This window comes from Stegodyphus dumicola, chromosome 4, assembly GCF_044657685.1.
Source record: "Stegodyphus dumicola isolate Sdum_Otavi_A_Nest chromosome 4, ASM4465768v1".
Taxonomy (NCBI): domain Eukaryota; kingdom Metazoa; phylum Arthropoda; class Arachnida; order Araneae; family Eresidae; genus Stegodyphus; species Stegodyphus dumicola.
This window is the reverse complement of record NC_140771.1, coordinates 31378300-31406233: the sequence shown is the minus strand read 5'-3', so window position 1 is coordinate 31406233 and position 27934 is coordinate 31378300. Positions and strand designations below refer to the sequence as shown.

The 27934-nt window shown below is 31.8% G+C and overlaps 1 protein-coding gene across 1 annotated transcript in view; it reads right to left on the bottom strand.

Moving 5' to 3' along the window:
- LOC118198037 (uncharacterized) overlaps positions 1–26716 on the bottom strand; it is a 51335-nt gene extending 24619 nt beyond the window's left edge. Inside the window, exon 1 of the mRNA XM_085814677.1 lies at positions 26580–26716. Coding sequence (XP_085670803.1) covers positions 26580–26711 — 132 coding nt within the window. The 5' untranslated portion in view covers positions 26712–26716. The remainder of the gene's footprint in view (positions 1–26579) is intronic.
- Between the last annotated feature and the right edge of the window lie 1218 nt (positions 26717–27934).

Genomic DNA, 27934 nt, shown 5'->3' with positions numbered 1-27934 from the left:
TGGAATGAATTTCTATTAAAAGATGGCAACATCTGAACTTTTCACCGATAAGAGCAGACGTCAAATTTAAAGAACTAAAAATGCAGAACTGCAGTCTCCAGTCAAATAAACTGGTTTCGAAGATTTTTATTGTTTCTTGCATGTCTGCATATCAAAATTTCAAAATTAATGGCAGTATCGTAAGATACGGGTGGCATTTAAAATACAATTCATAATGAAGTTTAAATCGAGGGGATTTCAAGAGAAGATGTGTCTTCCAGCTGTTTCAACAGATGGCGAAACCTTAATTAAAGCTGATGCAACGCGTCAAAATATTGCAGGAATCTTGGAAGAGTCAGAGAATTATAGGAAATAAATAAGCAAATAGTATTTAAAAAAATGTGAAAGAAATGAGGAAGTATAGATCTGGGCAATGAATTACAGCCAATTTCTTTGTAATGATAGCCCGTAACACGATAGTCATTCTAATAAGAAAAATAACAACCATTTAATCTTTTAAGTATACCTATTAAAATAATAGATGGAAAGAAAGAACATACTGAATCAAGAAACAATCTAAAATTTAAACTTTAAAATTCAACCTTTTAACGATACCGATTTAATCGAAAACTCTTTTGTGAAAACCCTAAAAAATTACGAATGAAAAATTAGAAAAAAATTTCAAAAAAAAAATTCAGTTTTTTTTTTTTTTTTTCTATGAAGACGTTGAAAGGAGCTGCGTTGAAATCGATAAAGTTTTAAGGCATTTTCCTTCCCAATATATGATATAATTTGATAGCAGACAAAGCTAGCAATCGGGAGATCCCGTATTCGAATCCCGCGAGGGCAGTGCAGATCTGTTCAGTTTCCTAATATCGAAAAACTCTAAAATACTCTGCAAGTGACGTCCGAACTAAAAAAGTGGTGGAAGTTAATTCTCGCCGGCCGGATTTGGCAATTAGGTCCACTTATCCCCAATCGCCCTTTAAAAGCAGACGTATATAAGTTATTTTATGCCTCCTTACCATGTGCCATCGTGATGTAACCGGACAGCACTTCTGACTAGCAAAAGAGAGGTTCGGGGTTCGAATCCCGGAGAGAGCATTGCACACTTTTCCTGTCTTAAAAAAAGAAAAGAAAAGAAATTAAAATAACATAGGAAACTAAAAACAAAATCTGAAAGGTTTCAGATTTTAAATTACGTCCAACGGGACTTTTTTTAACGTTTTGTGTGTTACTTTTATTTATTAAATATCATGTTCTACGTATTCAAACTATAAAATTAAGTTCAACAGCAATATTGCAAATTAATTTTAAAACGAGCATATCTTTAGAATTTCCGATACAGAGTCTCACGCGCTGGAGATAATTTTTTTTTTTTTTTTTTTTTTTTTCAATACAGTGTCACCATTGCTCGCTTTGAAATCGTTTAGTTTTTTTTAATCAAAAATTCGTTGAAGTGTTACAAAATATGAAATTGAACATAAAACAAATTTCAAATTCAAATTAGGGCTTCCCCATGCGCATATTCTATGGAAGATTACGTTATTCAAATTTCGATGGCTCTATGTACCGTTGTTTTATCACAATGCGAGAAAAATATATATACATTTAAGCAGATTCTTCATTATTTAATTTCTTTAAATATAAAACAAAGTGATAATATATGGGGGCAACGATTTGAAAAGTGATACTGCTTTTTAAAGTTTTCAACGCAAAATGCCAAAAAGAACTTAATAGTCCTTCAGGGCAAATTACCCCTTTGGACTAAAAAAATTCTGAACTATTGAATTAAAAAAAATCTGAAAGCTTTCAGATTTTATATTATCCTCAAAGGGTCAATTTTTTTTAACGTTTTGTGTGTTACCTTTATTTATAAAATATGTTCTTCGCACTTAAATTTCGCACATAAAATTCAATTCAACAGCAATATCACAAAATATTTTAAAACAGCATACCTCTAGAATTTCCGATTCACATGCTCGCGCGCTGGAGATATTTTTTTTTCCGCACAGTTTTGAAGTTGCTCACTTTAAAATCGCTGAGTTTGTTAATCAAAAATTCGTTAAAGTTTTACAAAATATGAAATAAATAATAAAACAGATTCCAAATTCCAAACTTGGGCTTCCAGATGCACATATTCTAGTGGAGGACTACGTTATTCAAAATTTGATGTCTCTAGGTACCGTTGTTTTTTCACAGTGCGAGATACTTACATTCATTCATGCAGATTCTGCATTATTTAGTATTTTTTAATAGAATGCGAGGTAATAATATTTGGAGGCAACAATTTGAAAAGTGATTCGCTGTTTATAGTGGAAGATGTAAACTGCCAAAACGAAATTAATAGCCCTTTTGGGCAAAGTGCTCCCTTGATCTTTAAAAAAAAAAAAAAAAAAAAAAAAAAAAAACTAGTAATGCTATAAAGTTTTACACAAAATATTTCTTCAATTTAATATTTTTTTCACCTAGTTTTATGTCATTAACATTTTTTTTTTCTTAATTCTACATTTTATTAATTCGCCAATTCCGTACCGCATAAGAGTTTGTTCCCTTCGATCGAAAGATAAATATATGTTAATTTCGTCTGAATGAGATAAGCACAAAAATCATGATTATAAAATAATTTCTGGTCCGGCGTAATTTAAACATATTTTAACCAAAAGATTTTTCGAGAAGCATATCAATCAAAATGCAATTTTAAGGTTCGATTATAATAGTTTGGAACTTTTATTTTGTTTTCTTGGGTGATAATTTTACCATAATTCTAGCCGCTACGCGGTCTGCCTTCGTCTGGCTTTTTAAATGTGTCAAAAAAAAAAAAAAAAAAAAAAAAAAAAAGAAAAGAAAATGCCTAACATTAAATTTAAAAACTGCACAGAATTTTACTCTTCAGAACAACTTCAAACAATAATTAAAAAAAAAAAAAAGAAAAGAAAAAAGAAAAAACAGAAATTTTAATAAAAATGCATTATATGCTATATAAAAAAACTGCAATGAAATGAGCACTTTCCTTTAACACAAATATTAACTATCCTTTTAATAACCAACCACCTATTTAATAACCAACGGGAAGTTGGTTATTAAATAAATTAACTAACTTCTCGTTGCAAAATCTAAAGAATTCAAATGGTATAAGGAAAGTTAAGAACTTTGTTTCCTGAAACAAATGATGAAAAACTTTTTATATAATTAAACTTATATATAATTAACACATAACATAAAAAATTACAATGAAACATGCAATAAATCTCATGTTTTCAAGAGAAAACGGTCAGCAGTCCCCTATCCAAAGTAATGAATGAAAAACAGTTGCCAAAACCACATTTCTAAAAGAATGAAACTATCATCAGAAAGCAGTAACCAATCAAAATTGTGCTTTGTGGATGACATAAATCAAAATATACAAATCTCTTTAATACCTAAACATCTTATACAAACAAAATTTAGGTGCGTAAATCAAAAATATAATACTAGTGTAGTACATTATTTGATGTGCTTTAAAATGCTTATGAATTCGGTATACTTACGAATGCTTTAGCTGTAACCTTCTGCAGTACTTTATGTGCAGAAATAAAATGTCCAACAATGCATACATGAAGCTTAGAAAGGTGTTTAAGCGCTAAGCTCATTGAGTATTTGTATGACGTGTTTGACTGTTATTTGATTGATCTGTCCCAGTTTCAATTAGAAGAGGAACTGTGGAGGATGGTTAAAAACATATGACCATTCATTCCTCAGGATCTGCAAGCTGAACCTCTTCTGTGCATCAAAGGCTTGCTTCTTGTATCGCCGCAAGAAGTTGTCCTACGTCCTATTGATCAGTCTGCATGTTCAGTTGCTGTATTGCATCACCTTTTGCAGATTAAAATTACTTATTTAAATATGCTTTCTCTGTCTCGTAGTATTCAAGCCAGTTTTCATCACATTTTACTCACTCCTTTACAATATTATATTTTCTCTGTCAGGAAATGTATGTTGATTAGTAAGACACAACATTTAGTTGGAGATTCTTTGAGGGACTAGTTGAAAATCTGCTCATATTCCTTAGATTTTTTGGCGTCCAACTTACGTATAAAGTCTTTTAACTTATTGTAGAAATGTTACTGTGATTGATGTACAATCTGTACTATAAATAATTTATGATATATCTTCATATACAGAATTTTCATCTTGAATATCATTAGACAGATCTGCAGAAAATGCCTTTTCAAATATGTCCGCAAAAATACTGGCGATTTCATTTGCAGATTGAATTTTTCTGTTATATAGTCCAAAGGTTCAATCTGATTGATTCGCTCTGATCTTAGCAGACGGGGAATTTTTCAAACTATGCTCTGACCAATTGACATATCTTCTAAAGGTTCACGTCATTTATATGTTTTGAATTCATTAATCAAATGAGAAATTTATTTGGCGAGATAGTTGAAAGTCTGATTTATTTTTTTAATTTACATTTTTTGCGCATATAGTTCTTGAGTTTAAATTTTTAAAAAATAAAGTCAAGTAAATTCGGCATGAAGTATTCAGTAACATAACTAATAACTGTTTGAATTTTATACTTGGATTTGGTTGTTACATATTCTATATCATAGATTCTTCTAAGTAGCTGATTACATCTGATATCATCTATATTATTAAATAAAGTTTGCAATGTCATTACCTTTCTTGTAATAGGATTTGACGGTCCTAGTCCAAAAACATGAAAACAATGAGAAAGTGATCACAGTTTAGTTCTTGAACTACTTCCAAATAGGAAAATAGGAAGTATGATTAATGCCATCAGTAATGAGTACATCTAAGGCCTCCGAGGATGCGTTATATTGAAGTTTAGTTTCGGGTGATGCAACTCATTTATTAAATCCATTGTTGATTTCAAACATTTCAAGTACACATCTGTTTGTGTTTGCAGATCTAGAATTTCAGGCCAAACTTTTAGCGTTTAAGTCTGCCAGTGGGAGGTTATGCCTCTCATTTCTCGTCATAATGTTTTAGACGGACTATACGCAGCTATAAACAGAAATGCTTCATTAGTAATTTCATAAATTAATGCTTCTGTTGTTTAAATATGCAGCGAAGATGGCAAACTCTATTCACAGAATTTTAAATGATCCTTAATCATCATTGTTGCACTTGCCTTCTCGAATATGTCTTCTATCAGTATAACTTGTTTTATAGCCATGTAATTAAAGCACTCATACGGACAGAGAAGTGTTTCACTAATGAGAAGTAGATCAATTATGTGCGTTTTAAGATAATTAGTCAAAATAGTTTGTGCCATTTGCATTAATGAATGATATGCATGCAGTATGATACTTTAATATAGCCATTATCTGCTTCTAAATTGTGTTCGGTGTCCTGATTAGAAATAAATGTCATCTTTAAAGTGTGGTTACAGTTTCAATGATCTCTATGCCAAGCTATATTTTTTCAAGAAGTGATTTAGTTTTCTCATATCTTGCGAGCAGACATTTGGTCTTCTTTAGCCAATTTATGAAATTTGTGTCGTCAGCCTTAATGAGTTTCCAATGCTCTGGTCTTTATCGTCCGTGAATTATCCCTAGAATCAAAGATGGAAGTTACTTTTCGTTTCTGTTAAATTCAATGTTTCACGTCGATTTGTTTATGGAATATGCCAGACATTTTTCATATGATTATACACTAACTACATCATATATAGCTCCCTTTTTTCAGGTGCATTCTCCTTTCAGGTCCATTCCTCTGTGAGCTGCAAATTTACACCCTTCAAGCAATGGTGTTTGTTAAAAAACACATTTTGACAATATTCATAGCACTGGTATATGAGACATTTTATAGGACCGACTAGTCTTAGACCAATGCAGTCCAACAGCCACAGGAAATGTAGACGGATCACCAGAACTTTGCATACGCTCACACAGGTATTGCTCCGTCACACTACTGTACAATTGGTAATACTGCTGTCGCACTACTGCTGCTGGACCAATGCAGTCCAACAGCAGTTTTCCTTCCTACAACACTTGTAACTTTAAAAACGTTCTTTACCTCATCATTCCTATCCGTCTCAACTAAAAACATAAGAAGTGCGGTAGCATTTTTATTTTTTTATCTGTTTGTTTGCTTGATTATTCTGACCGGTATTTATTTATTTTTGAGTTCGTGTTCAGTGTTCCCAATTTGCATGCCTTTTGGTTCTTTTTTAAGTACTGTCCTGATAGACATTTCATATTTCACGAGGAAAGAATAAAACAGAACTCCGATTTCGTTAAGTTTCATAGTGAATATAATATAGTAATCATCCACTTCACATAATTACCAGCTAAAGAGTGGCCTGTCATTATTTGTATACACAGAGGTTCTGTCTGATCTCCCTTCTTATGCATTTCTGGTTTATTTCTTCTTCAGAGTTAACAACGACGTTCTGTGCCATCTTTCTTGGCTTATTACATATTTTAACATTGTGAGTTTCGTAATTTTCATTTTCTCTAGGGTTGCTTATTTCATTATTTTTATTTATATCTTGATTCATTTGGTCGTCAGTGGTCAGAGTTGAGAATTTATTTACTTGGCCTCTCTCAGGGCTAGAGAAATGACTTTTTAAACGTACGTTTTAATAGCTTCTTCCACATTTGCTAGCCCTCACTTTCGTTTTGTTTGTTATTTTTAGTAGCATGTGTTTTAAGATTTTTAGAAGCTGATTTAAATTTTAAATAAATAAAACGAATTCTTTTTCTTTGAGAGAAGTTTGATCAAGATTACCTTCCATTTTCATTAATGTGTCTCTGTGATTTATGTAAAGCGGAAGATTTTTTATAATCCGCTTTACTTAATATATTATGCCTGTTTTACTCCGAGTTAGTTTGAATACCAACAGCTGCAATAAGATGACTAAATCTTTCAAAGATAAATTTCCCTGGTTAGCTCGCATTTGAGACTGCATTTGCTGCAATATTTACGATGCTTCGTTCACGATGAGCTGAAAGAAATTGTTACAATAACAGGAAGAAAAAAAAAATTCAAAAACCATGAGTAAGGAATGAAAAGCAAAACTTCATCACTAAAGACGGGTTCCACACTGGGCGAATATCTATATAAACTGGTTTCTCTCATGTGAAATAACATGGACATGAGACAGTTCCCCTTAGAAAGTTCTCCATGAAAACATTTCTCCCTTTACCCAGATAGCCACCGTGTACGTTGCCTGAATTCAAATAACCAATCCAATCCAAAATAGTATGTTTCTTTTTTTATCCTGAGAAGATTTCTTTAAAGTTTTGAAGTAAAAGCAGGTGATAAATTAAAACCAAGTTTAATTTTATATGTTCTAGGAAGGAAAACTAAAGATAAGATAACTGGATTCGAATGTGAGAGCCTTTTTTCAAAAGCTAGTACAAAACACTAGTAGAGTAAGTATCAGCCAAAGCCTCTGGCATATTTTTAAATCCAAGTTGTATTTTCATTACCAAGCTGAGCCGAGCGGTAAAGACGCTGAACACTGGTAGTTCGGTACGAGGTTCGAATCCCGCTAACGGGCTGGCTGCATGGGCGTTTTCGTGGTTTTCCCCATGTGTAACGTGTATATGAGCCAGTGTGATGCTTCTTTGGCGATATGAAGCAACTCCAATGATGGAACACAGCAATAACTTTTATTTAACACTCAAAAAAAAAAAATAGCGACATACAAACAAGAAGAGAAAACATATTCTAACATTTAAAAATAAATTACATTCTTCGTGCGAGAGTCGCACGAGGCACTCGAGTCTGGTTTCAAATATTGCCATTCACAAATACCTTAATGTTCATCTATTTAAATTATTTAAACTACAAGATTTTAATATTATTTAAAGCTGTTACACCAGTTTCCCTTAGAAAGTCCTCCACGAAAGGCATTCCTCCTCTTAGGCAGATAGCCCTCGTGTGCTTCGCCATAATTAAATACACCAACACCACCAACACCATTACCAAGCTGATGATAAAGCTCAAACAGATGAAGAAAAAAAGAATGAAACAGATGAACAGATGAAGAGAACTCAAACAGATGAAAAAAAAAAAACGCTCTTCATTCGTATACGAAACCATTTTGGGTTCTATTTAAGTGATCAACCGCATAAGTCAGTTATAAACAGCGTTTGAATTTTAAAACCTGATAATTTTATATTGATTCTTATACTAGTATCTTTTCCTGCTTTTGTTTTTCTTTCTTAAGACCAAAGAGGTAAAGCGATGAATGTCAAAGAAACATTAAAACGCAAAAATGGCTCTTAAATGGCTCTATTTGTTACCCATTTTCTAGGACTGCAGCATTTCATTTCATTTCCGACGATAAATGAAAGGCCTTCTACAGCACGGATTACAAAAGCTTCAGATTTAGTTCCAGATGTGACACAAAAGGAGAAAAAATTAAAACGAAAATAACGGCACATGTAAGAGCGCTTTCAGACGTTAAAAATAATTCAAAGAGCATCAGTGGGGTAATAAATAAGTAGTGCCTCCACATCTCCTCCTTCGAAAACGTTTCAAGACCTCCTGTTATAACAGGAAATTACGACTGTAGCGAAAACTATACGTAAAGCGATAAAAACAATAATATAATTCATAAAACAAGCAACTGAGTTCGCACACGAAGTCCTTTAACAATCTCTCTCCTGAAGTCTTTTTTACTTTCCTAAACGAAATAAAGTTTTGACCGTTTCCGAATCCACTTGAACATTTTTTTTTTTCGTGACGTCTGTTCGTATAGACAGAATAAAGGACTCTTGTATATAAAACGGATTCAAAAGGGATGTTTTCGGGACGTATATACCTTACAAATTCAAAAACGATTAGCCATAGAACGTTGAATTTTGTATATGGAATTGCTATAACAGCTAGTTGTGACTCCTTTTTTACTATAATAGGAAATACCAATCGTATATATGTATTTACGATTATATATACAAATCGTAAATCTATAACCCACCACATAACCTGGCTTGAAGTCCTTACCCTTACCTTTGATTTTAGTAATATTCTTCCAATTACAGTGTTTTGAATGACGAAAATATTCATGTTTTGGCAATGTCAAATTAAAAAAAAAATTAATTTTCGATAAATAACAAAATCTAACTAATAATGCGATCTCCGATTCCTTTCGGAAAATTTCATACTCGTTGTGAAAAAAATGAAATAATAAGAAGTTTAATAAAAATTGACCGGATTTTTAGTTTCAAAATTTAATGTCATTTTCAGCTTGCCTTGAGGGATCGCTTAATTTAGTTAGAATAATTCGAGGAATTGTTCTAACTTAATTAAGCGAGTCACCATGGTAGCAATGAAGTTCAGCAAAAAATGTGTATAAATTAGAAAGTCATGGTGCCCACATCAGATTCTGACTTTAGTTACGAAACAAAAATTAAAAAATTTCACGAATTATTATCAGCTATGAAGTTCTCCCTTTTTAAATTTTCTCAACGGAAAAAACTAGCAACATGTTTTTTTACGAAATTTGATTAATTTAGGATATTTAGAGATGTGTCAAAAGATATTCAAAAATTTCTGTGGAAACGTTTTATTACGATCAGCGATCAAAGGTCCTACATTTTTTGCCAATTTTTATAGAATACTAGAATAAGAATAGAATCTATAGAAGAAATTGAGTTTCAAGTACATTCATGTTCCACAAGCTGCGATATGTCAGTCTCTAATGTGACAAGTAAATCTAAATATCGAAAGATTTCGCAAGGTTTTTCAGACCGTACTGCTTACACAGTAATGTGCTGTTCACGTTAGCGAAGTAGCTGATGAAAACAAACAATATACATCATGTAGACTTTTCTTTCGAAAATTTTGGTCGTATACCCACATTTCCGATTATAAAAAATATACGTAAAGAAAAGAAAATATTCATATGGTATTTTTAAAGGTAAAAGAATTAGTTTTGTAAAAGTTATAAAATGCAATTTTTTACACTCCCAAACAGTAGTTATATAAAATAGAAGTTTATACTCATTTAAAAAATTCTGATGTGTACACCACATGACTTCCTTTAACGGAATATTCAATTATACGCATTTTTTCTTGCATTTCATTTAAACTTACTGCATTGAATTAAATCTACTTCGCCGACAGCGCATAAACCACAATAGAATAAATGCATTCTTTAAAATTCATTCTATTTGCTTCCCATAGCGACACTCTGGCGCTAGGTTCACTTAACAGTATTATATTTCGTTCATATTATAACTATGTCTATGTCTATGTCATAACACAATTAAGAGGCAATCGGCCTAGTGCGGCCTTTACCAATATATTATAAGTAGGGTGTCTTTAATGATGAGTTGAATCCAGTAAGATGGAACGTACTTTTTGCACCTAGTGAGGAGGCTCTAGAAGAGAAGTAAACATGGCCCCACGATGTAAGGATCTGCAACTTGAGAATTTCTGCCGCTCGGCTATGCTTGTCTTGAGAGAAGCTGCGAATTAATCTTTATCTGCAAAGTTCAGAATCATCTCAATGGCTTGAAAAGCTAGGCAAAGTTTCTGCATATTTGATTTAGCTGATTTAATTCTCTGAACTATTGTGGTTATTAATTTCATGAGAAAAAGGGTTTTCTGATCTTTGAAAATGTTAATGATTTCTGCTAAATTTTCCTGAGGGTTTTTCAGCTTAACTTTGTCACTGTAAAGGTTTTTAGGCATTTCTTAATTAGTTTGGCCTGAAGCTTGAATAAATTTGGGGAAATCATCTTTAGTGGGAATTTTTTGTGGTTTTTTCATATTATAACTCCGAATGCACAAAATTTATATCATTTAAAGAATTATCTAATCGTTGCCACATGTTCTATTCAAATACTATAATAAAGCTAGAACGATGTATAAAAGAAATTAAGCAAACAAAACAAAAAAGAAACAGTTTTTTACAGACGATTGAGTATTTCTCATTCAATTAATTCAGTTCTCATTTCGCGACAAGGCAAAAATACATAAAAACTCAAAATATCTGTATTAAAAATTACGAAGTAAATCTTAAACACTTATTTCCTCAAAAAAATTCCAGAAAGAATTAAGCATGATTTAATTCACAATAATAAAAGAAGGCGTTATCTTTGTTGTTGCGAAGCTAAGTTTCTCTAGATTGGCAACAAATCCACTAGTCTCCTGTTTCAAATGTAAACAACAATGGCCGCCATCAAATGAGGCTTAGCGGCACTTAAACAATTTTAAAATTGTTGATAATTCTAAAAATATTGCATACAGATTTACTGAAGGCATAAAATCCTTAACCGGAAGATAAAAACAACATAATTCAATCATTTTTAAAGCAAAAAATGTAGAATTTACAAACATATAAGAGTAAAGAAACTGAGATCACTGAGCCGGGTAACAGAGTGGATATATTTATATACGTTTGGTTCGGCCGATTGCAACCAAAATACGAGGTGCAAATCTGTATGTTATAGCAGTCCTATATATAAAATTTCAACGTTCTGAGGCTGCTCGTTTTTGAGTTATGCGAGATACGTACGTACGTACGTACATACGTTCGTACAGACGCCACGAACGTACGTACGTACGTACATACGTTCGTACAGACGCCACGAAAAATTCTCTTCAGAATTCATTTTAAAGTAGTTTTATCATTTTTTGGAGGAAAAGAGTATTTTATTCTGTCCTTACGTACAGATATCACGTAAAAACATCCTTAAATTGCATTCGATAGCGGCTAAAATGGATATTTTCGTTGAAATATGCTGCCTGAAACTTTTCACGATTACAATACTTCCTTTTTACTTCGTACAAGGAAGTAATAAACGGAGTGTTTGAATGTGGCCCGATAAAATAAACCCACATATTTCATTTTAAAGTTTGAGATCATAGTTTAGGCGTCGTACGCAAATTGAAAAGTACATAAATCTGTACAAAACTAATAAGAGAAAATCGATTTAGAAGAAAATTCTTAAGCTTACGAATTAAGTGATCAGCACTACTATTGGAATTGCCGTTAATCATTGTAATCAATAAAAATTTTTCCGAAAAGGAAAGAACTTATTGATAAAATCTTGTAAAATTCCCGCCCTAGAAATGATAGGCTTCAATATTGGCATAAAATTAATTCATAACATTATTTGCATCAGGTAAAAGTGAATAATATTTTTAATCTAACGATTTTTTTTCCGTATACCTCTTAAATCATTATCCTAAAGAAATAAAACTACAAGTAAATATTATTAAAGCATTTTTAACACTTCAAAACATATATATTTGCATGAAAGTATTTCGGCGTACCAAATAATGCTACAAAATTATAAACTAAAGAACATGACACATAAGTAATAGGTAAAGAGAAATAAACAGTACTAGGTAATATTAAAAAGGGAAAAAAATCATCATCGAATTGATCCAATTTATTTTTAATTATCCCTAAAGGATAGCGTGAAAGATTGGATTTTAACACTCAAAAATCTCTTCTGTTATTGTTGTTGTTACTAATCTCACTTGTCTGATGTAATCAGATCAAGCCTACGAATTATTATCGTGGGAAGAAGTATAAGATTGTGTCCGTTGTTGGCCAGAACCTTGAGCACCACACGGGTGATAATCTGTATTATATTCAGTTCCGCTCCAGTTTTAAAGGAGAGCACCAGTGGGGGCGGATCCCAGGATTTCTCGCCCCTCTTCCCTTACCACAACCTCTCAAGAGGACTCGCCGCATATTTTGACTGCCCGCAAAGTCACTATACATTCACGTTCGTCCATGCTTTCTCCTAGAGTCGAATCCGAGCCCATCTATCGGATATTAGCGTCGTTAACCACTTTTTCGTCTGGACGGCTCAAAAATCTCTATAAATACCAAGAGAAAGTTAGATATAATCGCACGATTCTGAATTGAACAAAGTGAATTATGTTACATTATCTGAATGTGACAAAAGGGAGAGATGCCTTCGTAGAGGACTTTCTAAACGAAACTGACTGGCTTGTATTCATATTACACATAGAGCAAACTACGAAAAATACATAAAATGAGAAAAAACTACGAAAATCAACCATGCAGAGCTAGTAAGTATGTTTGTGTAACCCGGATCAGACTGCCTTTACTCAGCAGTCATAACCACATGGCAACTGGTGAGGTTCTTAAGTGAATTAACTGGCTCGCTCTCTCAGACAGCTTGCAACTTTCTTTTGATAGGTTGTTCAAACAGAAGGCAAAGCCCTTCTGAAAACTTCCAAAAAATTCCATATACATCATCTTCTGAATTATACTTTTCAACTCCCAGAACGTCATTAAATTGGTAACAAATAGCCAAATGTGGACACTTTGGCGAAAACCATTGTCATCATTCTAATGTCACTCATCTCAAAATTAAAAGATCTATAGCCTAAAACCTTACAAGCAAAATAAGTTGCCAAAAATTCAAAATTTAACGAATTACACAATAAACAAGCATAAAATCCTCACAAATGCTGCACCAAAAATAAATATGCAAGTAACAGCAATAAACGACGCTACAAAAACACAAATAAATAAAAATTGTTAGAGAAAATATTCAGTATTATGCCCAGCTAGACACTACCAATATCAAACAATATCTAAACTCTATTGAATTCTTACAGGATACAATAATGGAGCATTTATCTTCCTGTGTCTGTCCTGAATATGAAAATAATCGATTTTGACATTTTAACTTATCCCGAAGAAACGATGTAGCAATGTATTCGACGAATTTTAATCCGACCTTCGTATTCAAATTCCATTTAACACCTGAAATAAAACTAACGTTTAGATGTAGTTAGTAATTGGACAGTTTACACAGGTCTCAAGGTTTAAGAATAAAACCCAAGAAACTAGTTTAAGAATGAAACAAAAATCTCATATTTAAAAAAGTTGTTCAAAGTAGTCGATTACCCGTGTCAAACGGCAAGGGGGTAACATTTGCTATGATGTTGCTACGGGTTCCTTAAGATGCCTTTAAATAACTTACAAATGAAGATGTTTATTAGGTTTATTTGAATCATGGCAAAAGGCATGATGTTATCTGCCCGGTGGGGAGGGATGCTTTTTGGGGAAGATTGTCTACAGGAAATTAGCTCGTATAACGTTGATCATGAGAGAAACCGTGAAAACTCTCATGGAGCCAGCCAGTTCGCCGGGATTTGAACCCACATCGAAATGCTACGTTCAGTGACTTTTTATTGCTCAGCAGCTGATCGATCACAGACAAAGAGAAAAACTTAATTTCATTTTAAGCAGATAATAGCTATAAATGTAAGAAAAAAGCTTAAAATAGTACAAGAAGGACAAATAAATAATCCAAAGGAAAAAAAATTATCGCGGAGGAAAGGTTAAAACAACGGAACTGTAAGCTCTGTTTGCACAGAAGAGTATATAGACCTATTCGTAACTCGGTTTCTCAGCGTCTCCTGTTTACATCTTAGTCTGCGAAGAGAGTCCAGCTGTCTTTTTTAAAAAGATTAATGAATGTTATATTGAGTAAAATACTTTTATAATATCGAAGATAAGTGAAGCATGTTATTTATTGGAACATAGCTATAGCGTTTATTTGCAGAGGACAGGCTATAATGACAAAGCAAAAACAATAAACAAACGTCTAGAAGACATTATCTTCCAGACAGTTAAGGAAATGTCTGATACTTAACTTGCTTTACGGGGAGTTTTAAACAAAATTCGCAGAATGCATATTTAATGGGTTATTTACATTTTGCGTGACTACGCATAGGCAGTTTATCTTCCTGCAGAATGGAGATCTAAATGTGTCTGGAATATTTAAAATTATAAACAACTTAATCATTTAAAAGAATAATTTTAAAAATTCATGAGCAGAAGAGTTTTCGGTACGTCCTCAAGTGCTTCTAAACATATGGAACGAAAGACATCTTCATCAGTAATTTAGAATAGTTTCCTCTTAGAATTTTAAGTGAGCAGGAATTCTGTTCTCATTCACATGTGGCAGAATTTCAAAGATCTGAACTAAGTGGGAATATAGCCTTTCAAAACATCCATTCTCCAGCGATCAAATATACGTACTTCTATAGCATCTGGCTGGTCACCTCTCCTCTCTATTGCACTCGGCAGCACCAAATGTATATATGTAATATAATGTACCTACCCCCCTACCCGGCTTAAATGTCCTTACCTGGTCTTTATTTTCGGAATCGTTGGTCACAGTCATATACTTCCCATTTCAGAGCTGTTTTAAATGACGAATTATTCATGTTTCAGCGATGTTAAATTACGAAAAAACTAATTTTTGACAAACAGCAAAATCTGACTTCCAATGCCGTCTCTCGTTTCGCATACTTAAAGAGTCAGTCCATAAGTTCGTGCGCGTTTAAGAGTATGCGTGGAATTCATTATGACGTATTTACTAAAACAATACAATTTTGAACCTGTTGAAACTTGTCATCGTTTGACTAACATATTATTCAGATCATCACCAACTTTCGTAAATATCGAACGCATTTTAGTACCCATAGAAGATGAATACAGATAATCAGTACAAACGTGCTGTGCTACATTTTTTATTTTCGTGTGGTGAATCTGCCAGGTTTGCGACAATAAAAATCAATAGTGTACATGGTGAACACACTATTAGTGTAAGGACTGATCAGAAATGGTTTAAAAAATTTAAAGTTGGAAAAAAGCAGCACTGATGATGAACCCCGGTCAGGACGTTTTCAATTGTTAGAACCAAATCAAACGATTCATTCAGAAGTTTATAGTGAACAACTTTGCCGTCTAAATTGAGAATGGATAAAAAAAACGCCCACGATGGGTGAATATCAAGAAAGTGTTGTTTCATCATGATAACTCTAGACCGCATGCGGGTCGAACAACACTGTACAAAATTAGTGAACTTAATTGGGAGCTTTTGCCACATCCTGCTTACTCCCAAAATATTCCCCCAAGTGATTTTCACTTATTTCGTGCCTTATACAATTTTTTTTACTGGGAAAAAAATTAAATTCTAAACAAAATGTACACAATGAACTTTCAAATTTTTTGCACATAAAACCAGAGTCTTTCTACAGCGATGGCATAAAAAAGCTGCCTGTAAGATGGCGAGACATCGTAGATAATGGAGGAAAATATATAATTGATTAAAATGTTAAATTGTGTTTTTTTAATATTATTTAAAAATTTACCAAAAATGCGCACGAATTTATGGACTGACCGAATATATTTGGAAAAGTTTTATACTCGTTATGAACTAAAATAAAAAATACAAGAAATTTGACCACCGTACGACCAAAACTAATCGGAATATTTAATTTCAAAATTTGCAGATTTTGATGTCACTTTCAACTTGCCTTGATGATCGGTTAATTAAATTAGAATAATTCGAGGAAATAAGTTTAAATGAAATGCAGCACCAAAAATGGGTATAATTTAATAAGCCGTACAAGAAAGTCATGTGGTAATCAGATTTTTCCCTTCTTTATTAGATATTATCATTTTTATCATTCATTGCATTTTTATACAGTTTTATTGTGGTTGGTTCCTTTGTCTGTTTGGATCAAGTCTCGAAATCGACTTTGGCATACTTCAGAGATGATTTTTATAAAATTGCACACACGTTCGCTTTTGCAATGATGATATTACGCTGCATCAATTCGTTAAAACTGCAGTATATATATAAGTACTTTTTATTTAATAACTAGGCAATTTTTCGGATATACATTGTTAACCAATAGTCAAGTCAATCATCGTAGAATTTTGATTTTCGCACCATCTAACAGATAGACAAATTGTCTGTTAGGGAAAGCCGGTTCAAAATTTAACCGATTTCTATTGATTTTTCCAAAGTTTATTGTTAAAATTTTAACAGTGATGATGAAGCTACTAAAAGTAACAAATATTTAAGACATGATTTTAAAAGCGAAATTCAATTAAATTGACTGTAATCTTGCCCATCGGATAGATCGGAGGACTGAAAAAAAAAAAAAGCGATATTACGTGTATTTTGTCGGTACGCTAATTTGCAGAGTATAATACGCTTCTCTACACAGGAAACACGAAAATTCAGTAATGCTTTGTCAGAGATTCAAACTCCAGACATTCCAAACTACCTGTAGGGCATGTTGCTAATTACACCAAGAAGACATACAGTAACAAAAATAAAAATTCCTTACAAACTAAAGAATATTTTTTTCTTTGTTCAGAGACTGATTTTCTTTCTTTATTATAGCATCTTTTCCATAAATTAAAAAGGATCAAATCAAAAACCCGTTCATCACAACCATCTGCTTCAGACGACCGCTTGCACTCGTTTTTGGCTTTTGGAGAACCGTAGCCCCCTTTTTCGCAAGCATATCAGCCATCTCGTTCCCATAAATGCCGCGGTGTGAAGGTTTTTTTAGCTAACACAATATTTTTAGTTATTCTCGACTTACATAGTACGTGAGTGAAAATAAAATCTTAGGGTGCTTATAAAAGCATTTAATTGAAAGAAAAAATAAAAGTGATAACATAAATATGATATATAATAAAAACTAAACTAAATTCAATCAAAAATCACTCTAGCAGTTTTGATTTAAAATCCATCATTGCTAACATCAGTATGCCATCATTACTTCCATATATATTTTTCAGCCACTCTGAATGTTGTAAGAGTTAAAACATTTGTTTCCCTCTTTAGTGCACTTAATTAAAAATTCTGCGCATACATTTTAACTGTATGGTAATGCAGTTTAAAAAATGAAAATGATTATTTCTGTAAAGAAAACTGCAAAACACAATTTTCCCTTATTAAATTTAATCCTTAAATTACTCTTTTATTTCCCAACTCGTAACCCATTCTTTTTTAATAAAAATATACATAAAATTTAGGTTTGAATTATGAAGAATACGAATGCATGATCTTATTCTATATTTTATTGTATTAGTGCAAAGAAAGTATTTTGTTTCCCAATTTGCTTAAAATAAAATAAAAGTGAGATGAACTGAAACTTTTTTTACTCTGGTCTGAATCTTTAAAGTTTTCGAATCCTTCGTACAAAAATAATAATAAAATGAAAAAAAATGAGAAAAATCTTATATTTATTTTCTTATTTCTCATGTTCATATATACATATATATATATATATATATATATATATATATATATATATATATATATATATATATATAATTACTTATATTCATAAATATATAAAAGCATTTAAGTCTTTTGTTTTTATATATTCATGAATACGTATAAAAGCTTTAACTAAGATAAAATTTGAAAACTGCGTTTAATTAAAATTAAATATAACAATACAGATTTTTAAAACTACACGTATGTTTAATAAGAATATATAAATAAAATCCAGTGAGAGAAACACGTAATTAAAAGGTTTGAAGCTCCTATTTTCTCATTATACTAGTAGTTTAATAAAATATATTTAAAGAACATTTCAGTTCTTATTTTCTTTTTAGCCCAAAGGGGCAGTAGCCCAGAAGGGCTATTAATTTCCAAACGACATTTTGCATTGTTTCACAATAAATGCCCATTTTATTTTTCAAACTGTTGCCACCAAATATTATCGCCCTGTATTATATTTAAAAAATTAAATGATGAAGAATCTGCATGAATATGTGTATGTTTCTCGCATTGTGAAAAAACGACACAGCTAAAGCCATCAAATTTTGAATAACGTAATTTTCCACCTAAACATGGGCTTCTGGAAGCCCAAATTTCGAATTTGTTTAATTATCTATTTCATATTTTGTAAAACTTTAAAGAATTTTTTATTAACGAACTCAACGATTTTTATCTCCAGCGCGAGAGATTGTCTATCGGAAATTCTAAAGATATGCTATTTTTAAATACCTATTTTATGATATTGCTGTTGAATTTAACTTTATATGGTTTAAGTGCAAAGAACAGGATATTTAATACAAGTAAATAAAGGTAACACCCAAAATGTTAAAAAAGAAAGGGCCCTTTGGGTGTAATATAAAATCTGAAAGCTTTTAGCTTTTATATTAAAATTTTACCGAAATCTTTTGAAATTAAACAAATGTAGAAGGGGAAGAGTTATTTCAAGAGTTAACATAAATAAACAATAAATAGAAAAACTAAACATTCCCTAAAAAAATAACAGTATAATATTCAGTCCGCCACGAGATCTAGATCCATAGACATTAAAACAACCAAATTCTTTTTTTAATGGACGTTTCAATAAAACTAATCTTTCTAAGGTTTTGAGTTAAAACATTTAACCATTCTCTTTAGGTTAGGATTCGAAAAATTCGATCTACGAAAAAGTGCAAAATTCCGAGGTTTCGAATCTTGAATTTTTTCCCAAGATTCATGGAATTCGAATCTTGCATCCTTAAAAATTGAGAAAAACTAATTAAACTATAATAGCTTTTTAAAAATGTACATATAATAAACATATAAAATGTACCTATATGTAAATATGTAATATGTGTATAATGTATATGTAATAAAAAACCTTTCTTATAAACTTTAACAGTTTTTTAAAATGTGTATAATGTTTTACTTTTTTATATCATTATTTACAGAACGCGAAATAAAAAAAAATAATAAACTGAAGAAGTTGAATTTTATTTAGCCAAGAAAGAACAATGGATGCGATAACTGAGTTACAATATACATCGTTTATACATCAATCATTCCGCATATGTTGATAAAGACGAAGAAGTAAAATAAACAGAGCACGATGAAAGAACTATATCATTTTTTAAACTTCACGCCATAGGTTAACTCAATAAAGAAGAGCAAATAATTGGAATAACTCTTATGACTTACCATAACGACTCGATTACGTACCGGGTATTCGAAATATTGCGGTTACAGAGAAGGAATAAACAAAATGCAAGGAAAAGGTCAACTCGATGTTTCGAGTTCGTCACGAAAAAGGAAAAAAAGCTGTCGGTCAATCGTGATTATATTTAGTTTGGTGATATATTACCCTCTTTTGATAATTAGGTGGAAAAAGAATAAGTAATTGCGCCGTGGTAATTTTTGTTTCACTGTATTTCAGCATTTACATAAATCATTTTTCAAGATTAAGTTGGAACAGTCCATGAAATCTTTGATTACGTGCACATTAAATTTAAAGACCAATATAAGTAATTCCCCCAAATTATAATTAAGTTGTATCCATTTTTACTCTGTTTACATCAGGTTTTGCCAAAGGGTTGGTATTAACCCTCTGGAAATCAATAAAATTTTAAAGGAGGTTAATGCTTATCAAGCCGTCGACCGGGGGTCGACATTCGAAGCTCCACTGCCATCTGATCGGCATACATCAATAAAATTAATTGTTTATTGATATAAATCTGCATCAAGCAACGTCAAATCTCATTCAAAACATAGGGGTGCCCCAAGTTTTGAAAGATCAGTCATCCGAGAGAAGTATCCTAAAATAAAATTTGTTACCGAACCAATATTATTGACTTTTCCTTTTTTTTTTTTACTTGGTAGATTTCCCTTCTTGCCTAAGCTTTTGTCAAATCGATAATTTACTACGGAAAATATATAACAGGTTGAATATTTTTGACCGAAGTGATTTACGAAATAAGTTAAACTTTATGACAAAATACTAAAAAGATTTCTTCAATACATCAAACACATTGATTAAAAGTGAACACTTGATCAATTAGAATCTGTGATTTTATCTCTGAAAACTTGTTTATATTTGTAAAATTGGTACTACTTTGGCAGACGGTTGAAGGGATTTTTGGCGATTAACATCGGCGCAATTGTTGGCGCGATTTTTACAATCGTCAGCCATCTTGAAAAACGCTGTTTTTACGCATAGTAAAGTATTCGAAACTTTAAAAAAAAAAAAAAAAATCGTTAAAAGTAATGGATTAATTTTTTGTTGAAAATGTCGTTTTTTGTTTTTTAAGATTAGTATATAAATACATTGATTGTAGATCGTAAATAACACATTGATTGTAAATAATACATTGATTGATTTTAAGATTGTAGTAAATAAATAAATACAAGTGTAAATAAACACATTTACTATGAGTATAAAATACTAAAGTAAGGTTATTATTACTTTCATATAGCAAAAAAGAGAATAAAAACACCACTATAAAAACATTGTTCCAACTTTTAATTAGATTGAAATATTACTGAAATTGAATATCAAATTAAAAACCATCATACCAACATTTAAAAGAATTAGAATATTATTAAATTCAAATACTTTAAAATACGTTATATAGAATATAATTAACATTAAAACATATGTGACAATAATTATCTCAGCAATTTTTGAAAATAGTGTATTAATTTTTTTAACAAAAATTGAAGTATACAATTATAAAATAAAAGAAAAATATGTACTTACTTTTTTTTGAGTCATTTAACCTGTTGTTTATTGATAAGTACCACAAAAAAAAAAATCGGAATCATAATTGAATCAGCTCTTTTAACCCTCTTCATCTGTAATCCACATTTCTCGCACTTCATTGAAGAAGCAATTAGCGAGGTTTCCTCCAAAAATTTAAATAAATTTCCTCTGACTCTATTAACAATTTATAAATAAATCTTTGATTTGGAAAGACAGGTTGGCCAAAATAAGGTCTCAAAGGGCAATTTTTTTTTTTTTATTACAATACCAATAATTCTTGGTAATTACCAATAACAACATTCATTTTCGAAACCGACATATCCATTCCATTTAAAATCTGAGGAATTCGAAGAGATGAATAATAAAGTTTTAAAATAGCGCGGTAATGCACAAAAATTCAGTAACCAATCAGGAAGCTGATTACATCACGCATAGAATTAAAATTATTTAAATAATCATTCATAATAAAATCATTTTTAAAACAAATGCAAAATTAAATTGTATTTTAATATTTAACAGCCATAAATAATGTTTAAAACTTTAGATTAAATTTATAGATATTAATAAAACCAATTACTTTTTAAGTAAGGTGACGTCATTGATTACATCATCCACAACATATAATTATATAAAATATTATAAACAACAAAATTTTTATTTCAAATAAAAATGCAAAATTAAATTGATTTTTTAATATTTAGAAGCCATAAATAATATTTAAAACACGGAATTTATGCACAATAAAACGCATAATTTTTTTTAATAAAATGACAACAAAGTATCGGTTACCATAAATAACTTATCCAGCAATAGGTTTACGATAAGTTGTATTACTCGCCAAAAGAAAAATCGCCAAAATCCGTGCAACCGTCTACCAAAGTAGCACCGTAAAATTAAAAATAAAAATTTAAAAAATAATAGAACATTAATCTAATAAACTACCTTTTTTTTTCAAAATTTTTATTCATACTCTCGCTCGAAATGCTATTTTAAGGTTACTTACACGCAATTATTTATATTATGGTTACGTTGTATGCTGTATATTGTTGCGTGCGTAGGGTTTCGTAATAGATTAAATGCACAAGTCCGATAAAAAGTTAACAAAATTTATTCTTATTGCAAGAAATCTAACAAAACGCTGGATTTTTCCTCACAGATATTCGTACAATATCACATTATCACGCAGTAGTTATGTTTTAAACTACTAAAACATTAAATTGAACGCAATCCAAAGCGCAGAGAAAGCTAATTCGATCTTAAAATTACAGCGGCTAAGTAAACAACAACAACTGAGATGTCTCCCTCCGGCATTTTAAAGCTTTTTAATCTGTCCCGAAAAAGTTCTCGTTATTTCCGTTTTCTCGAGATTTCTGGAAAGCAAAAGAGTAGAATTACGGTCACAGCTAACACAGTAGTCAATTACATTACTTAGTTTAAATATAAATTACGAGATATATATTTATTTAAATGTTAAATGCGCGTGCTCCTGTATTTTTACTTTTCCGGAATAGCTTTCTCTTAAAATATGTCTTGTGCTGCATCGCACGGGGATATAAAACAATTTTAATGATAATTCTACTAAAAATTGCTACCTAAATACAAAATCCGTAACAATATTATAAAGAAAAGTGTAAGATGGTCGATGAAGAAAACCAGCCTTTCAAAAGGGGTCAATGCAAGAAAACTTTTGGGTATCCCTAGTTTACATCATGTTTATTTTACATTTCTTCACCTTGTTATAGTAATTTTAATGTATTTTCAATCCCTTTTATTACCCATCAGGGCCGAAAGTAGGCTTTTGGCCGTTGGTTGCTATCTCAGTGTCATCTAAATTCTTCTGCCCATTATCTTCGTAAATTAAAAAAAAAATGTGTCAGATTCCGCCGCCTAGTTCTAAAAGCGGCTCTCGCAAACATCATACTACTCGCAATTCGTAATTTCGTCCATGTCGGAATCGTTTCTTAAACTTTCGAAAATGACGAATTCCATTTTGTGGTTAGATCTGAAATAATTCTCGAACACAGAAAAGTTCATTATTTTATCGTATACTTATACGTTTGTGTCGTTCTTAGATTTTCGAGTAAAAGGAATTTCAATAAGTAAATCTGACTTTTGCTGATAAGTTACTTATTTCCTATAAATGTCACCTTTTCTCTTGCAAAGAAGGTGGTAAATTTAATTATGGCAAAGCACACCAGGGCTATCTGCCTAAGGGGAGGGATGCCTTCGTGGAGGACTTTCTAAATGCAAAGAAGGAGTGAATGGCAATTAATCTAGAGATCAAAATAATGCGTTCCTCGTCGCAAATTACCAACAAATCTTGAATCGGACGCTAAATTTGTTACATACAAGTTTTATTTCACTGTCATAAAAGTTTAAGAATATATGTTTCTGGAACTTATCTGTTCATGTTTTGGATGCCACCTGTAGAAATGTAAATCCATTGGTAGTGCCCTTTTAGCTATCGGATACTAATAAGCTATTGGATAAGTTGATAATACCGAAAGCTATCGGATAAGTTGATAATATCGAAAATCGCATACATTATTTAAAATTATGACATATATACACGATTTTATATTTCAGAAAAACAAAACTAAAAAATCTGATGTGTACACCACATGACTTCCTTGTACGGAATATCAAATTATACGCATTTTTTGTTGCATTTCATTTAAACTTAATGGATTGAATTAAATCTACTTCGTCGACAGAGCATAAACCACAATAGAATAAATGCACTCTTTAAAATTCAGTATATTTGTTTACCATAGCGACACTCTGGCGCTAGGTTCACGTAACAGCGTTACATTTCGTCCGTATTATAATTCAGAATGTATATAAATTTATATCATTTGAAAAATTATCTAATCGTTGCCACATGTTCTATTCAAATACTATAACAAATCTAAAACGATGTATAAAAGAAATTAAGCAAACAAAACAAAAAAGAAAGAGTTTTTCACAGACGATTGAGTATTTCTCATTCAATTATTTCAGTTCTTACTTCGCGACAAAGCAAAAATGCATTAAAATTCAAAATGTCTGTATTGAAAATTAGGAAGTAAATCTTAAACATTTATTTCCTCGAATAAATTCCAGAACAGATTAAGCATGATTAAATTCGCAATAATAAAAAAGGCGTTATCTTTGTTATTGCAAAGCCTACTTTCTCCAGATTGGCAACAAATCTACTACTCTGCTGTTTCAAATGTAAACAAGCAATGGTCGCCATTGAAAAGTTTATTAGGCTTAGCTGCTTTTAAACACCTTTTAAATTGTTGATAATTCTACAAATATTGGATGCAGATGTACTAAAGGCATAGAAACCTTAACTGGAAGATAAGAACGACATAATTCAATTATTTTTAAAGCAAAAAATGTACAATTTACAAACATATAAGAGTAAAGAAACCGAGATCACTGAGCCGGGTAACAGAGAGGATATATATATATATAAATATATTTATATACGTTTGTTGCGGCCGATTGCGACCAAAATACGAGATGTACATCTACATGTTATAACAGTTCTACATACAAAATTTCAACGTTCTGAGGCTACTCGTTTTTGAGTTAAGCGAGATACGTACATACATACGTTCGTACAGACGCCACGAAAAATTCTCCTCGGAATCCATTTTAAAGCAGTTTTATAATTTTTTGGGGAAAAAGAGTCTTTTATTCTGTTCTTACATACAGATGTCACGCAAAAACATCGTTAAGTTGCACTCGAAAGCGGTCAAAATGGATATTTTCGTTGAAATATGCTGCCTGAAACTTTCGCAATTACAATACTTCCTTTTTACTTCGTACAAGGAAGTAAAAGCATTTTAAAATTATCACACATATTACCAAGAGTTTCTAGTGTAGTTACACATAACTTCCACTATCTGCCTGCTTACAAGATTATGGTCATAGTTATCATAGACTGACATAATGAATACTTGTCGGAGAATCTTAAGAAATTTTGAAATCCTTTCTCAACTTCCACGTAACTTTTTTGCCCTGAGTTTCATCTTCATCTTTGTTTTCCCCTCATATTTCTCATTATCTTTCTTTTTTTCTCAATACATGTCCAATTATTTCATCGTCATCTTGAGAAAGAGTGACTGGAATTGAAATGTTTATATTCATTCAAGTCCGGCACTTTTTCGCTTACACTAAACTTCTGCAAAAATTTAACTAAATAGCAGGATATGTTTAATTATTATTCGTCATCTCCGAATATAATCATAGACTACGTCTCCAACATCGACGTAAAGTAATGCTCTTTACGTAACTGTTTTTAACGTTCTTTAATTTGCATCTTTCCCGGCAAAAAGGCAAAGTAAGTAAAGCGTCTTTAAAAAGGGATTCGTATTTCATTTGAACATATTCTGGATTATTCACTCTGGGTGTCAGACCACAAATTATAAGGTATTTCTTCCGCTTTCCTAACGTGCCTTCGTGGTGTAGTGGTTCTGCACGCTGGGCCGGTATTCCAGAGGACCATGGTTCGATTCCCGGCGAAGGTGTTTGCTCATTTTTCATCTCTCCGGCTTTTCCAATTAATCTAATGATTCTACAGTGGCGATCGAACTAAAAGGATGTTGGATGAGGATTTTCCACATCCAGGATTTGGCGATTGGGTCTCCTAAAAAACCCCAGTCGCCCTTTAAAAACGGGAGTATATAAGGTATTTCTCCCTCTTTCCTAGCGTGCTTTCGTGGTGTAGTGGTTCTGCACGCTGGGCCAGTATTCCAAAGATCCGTGGTTCGATTCCAAGCGAAGGCGTTTCTTCATTTTTCATCTCTCCGGCTTTTCCAATTAACCCTTTACAAAATATTTTCTATATCTACACCTTCAGATTATTCTCATCATATTACGGATTTTAATTAGAGTTTCAAATGCTCCGTTACTATTATATAACCGGTTAACTAGATATCAGTTATGAGAAAATGGTACTGTATTTTGATTTTGTAGCTACTTAGAATACAAATGAGCTTTTGACTAGGAACGCGGGAATTTCCATGCAGACAGATTACCGAAAATTCTTCTATGTTATCCCAAATGATACATTTACATTCAATCGGGGAAAAGGTCGTAATCGGGCAGATAAATTTCATACTATTTGAGATACAAATAGCAATAAAAGTAAAAGAAAGTTATTTCATAGATAAATTATTTTAGATTTTCAGATTTGCGATCTACATACACAATTAAAAACCTGTTTGGAACTTTGATTTTTTGAAATCGTTGAAGAATTGCAAAGAACATCAGTATTCAGCCAAAAGCAGTTTGAAGACTATTGGTATTGAGTGTTATCTTACCATTGAGAAAGCTAGTGTGCTCCTCTTACGTCTACTTCTTTTGATAACCCGATATTTCACGGTCATATGAAAGACAAACAATATTGTGTTATTAAAACAAAGGCATAGTAACGAGACTTTTCTGTTTACCATTTGCATTCGAGATTACCTAATGTTGCTGAGTCTGCTATCGCTAGCATATGTAAACGTTTGACTTTATGAACATAGTCGAGATAAGAGATAAGGTACTTTGTGGGCGGGCTGAACAGACGTCGGGCATCTGGGACGACAGAAATAGCATTCCAAAGCCCTTTTCGGGCAATAAAGAGTATATAAAAATTTTAAATACATAAAATGACCTTATGTAGATTTCAGTTTAAGATCTCAAGCAACTTCGCGCTAAACCAGAGATGGGCAAACGTTTTTGGTCGCGGGCCAAAAATCGAAAGAAAAAAGTTTGGCGGGCCAAGATAAGTTTTTCTAAAATTTTTAAAACAATATACAAGTATTACAAGTTAAATGTGTTAATGAGATGAATGAAATTGCGATTTCATTTTTAGAAGTTCCTTATATTGAGGTTCGAAGTGAGATGTACTGATTCTAAGGAACGAGGCTTATATACTCATCTGTCAGTCTACTTATGAAATAATTCTTTCTAAGGTTCTTATATATGGGAACAAGAGTTGAAAACACTTGTTCCCATATATAAGATGAAGCAAACATAGCACTGATTTTCTGGGCGTGAGATATCAAATTTGAGAAAATTTCGATAATGATTTGTAAAACTCAAACTTTGGCGTATTTGGTGCTTGAGATGATTGTTAATTTGCAAATCAATTAATTCAGCTGCAAATATGACCTCACGGTTTCACAATTTACGTTGAAAGCCATGGTAAAAACACCCAGTTCTGTTTGAATGGCACTGAAATCTGCGTTCGAACCCAAAATGCAATTTTTTAAAGTTATCTTCATAATTCTTAAGCTTCTCATCATTTACTGAGGGCATTGAATTTAACCTCGGGAAACTAGACAAGTCGTTCTTAGCTAGATGCCCAGCAAACAGATTGAGTTTTATTAAGTTTTAAGTAAAGATAATTAAGTTAAGATTAAGTTTTCTCTAAGAGGTCTAATTCACGTATATTGGATTCCCATATGTCTGCTCGAAAAAGAGTTAACGCTTGTTGGCGCCAATCTACAGCTATAACTAACAAAGACTTTACCGATTGAAAGCTGTCTGTGCTTGCCATTTCCGTCTATTTATGTTTTGAAGAACAAAAATAGAGAAAAATAAAAAGATCAAAAGTCCTTTGAAACAAAGGAAGAAAAATTATTTAAACAAAGGAGATGGATACATAATATATAAATATATACTTCTT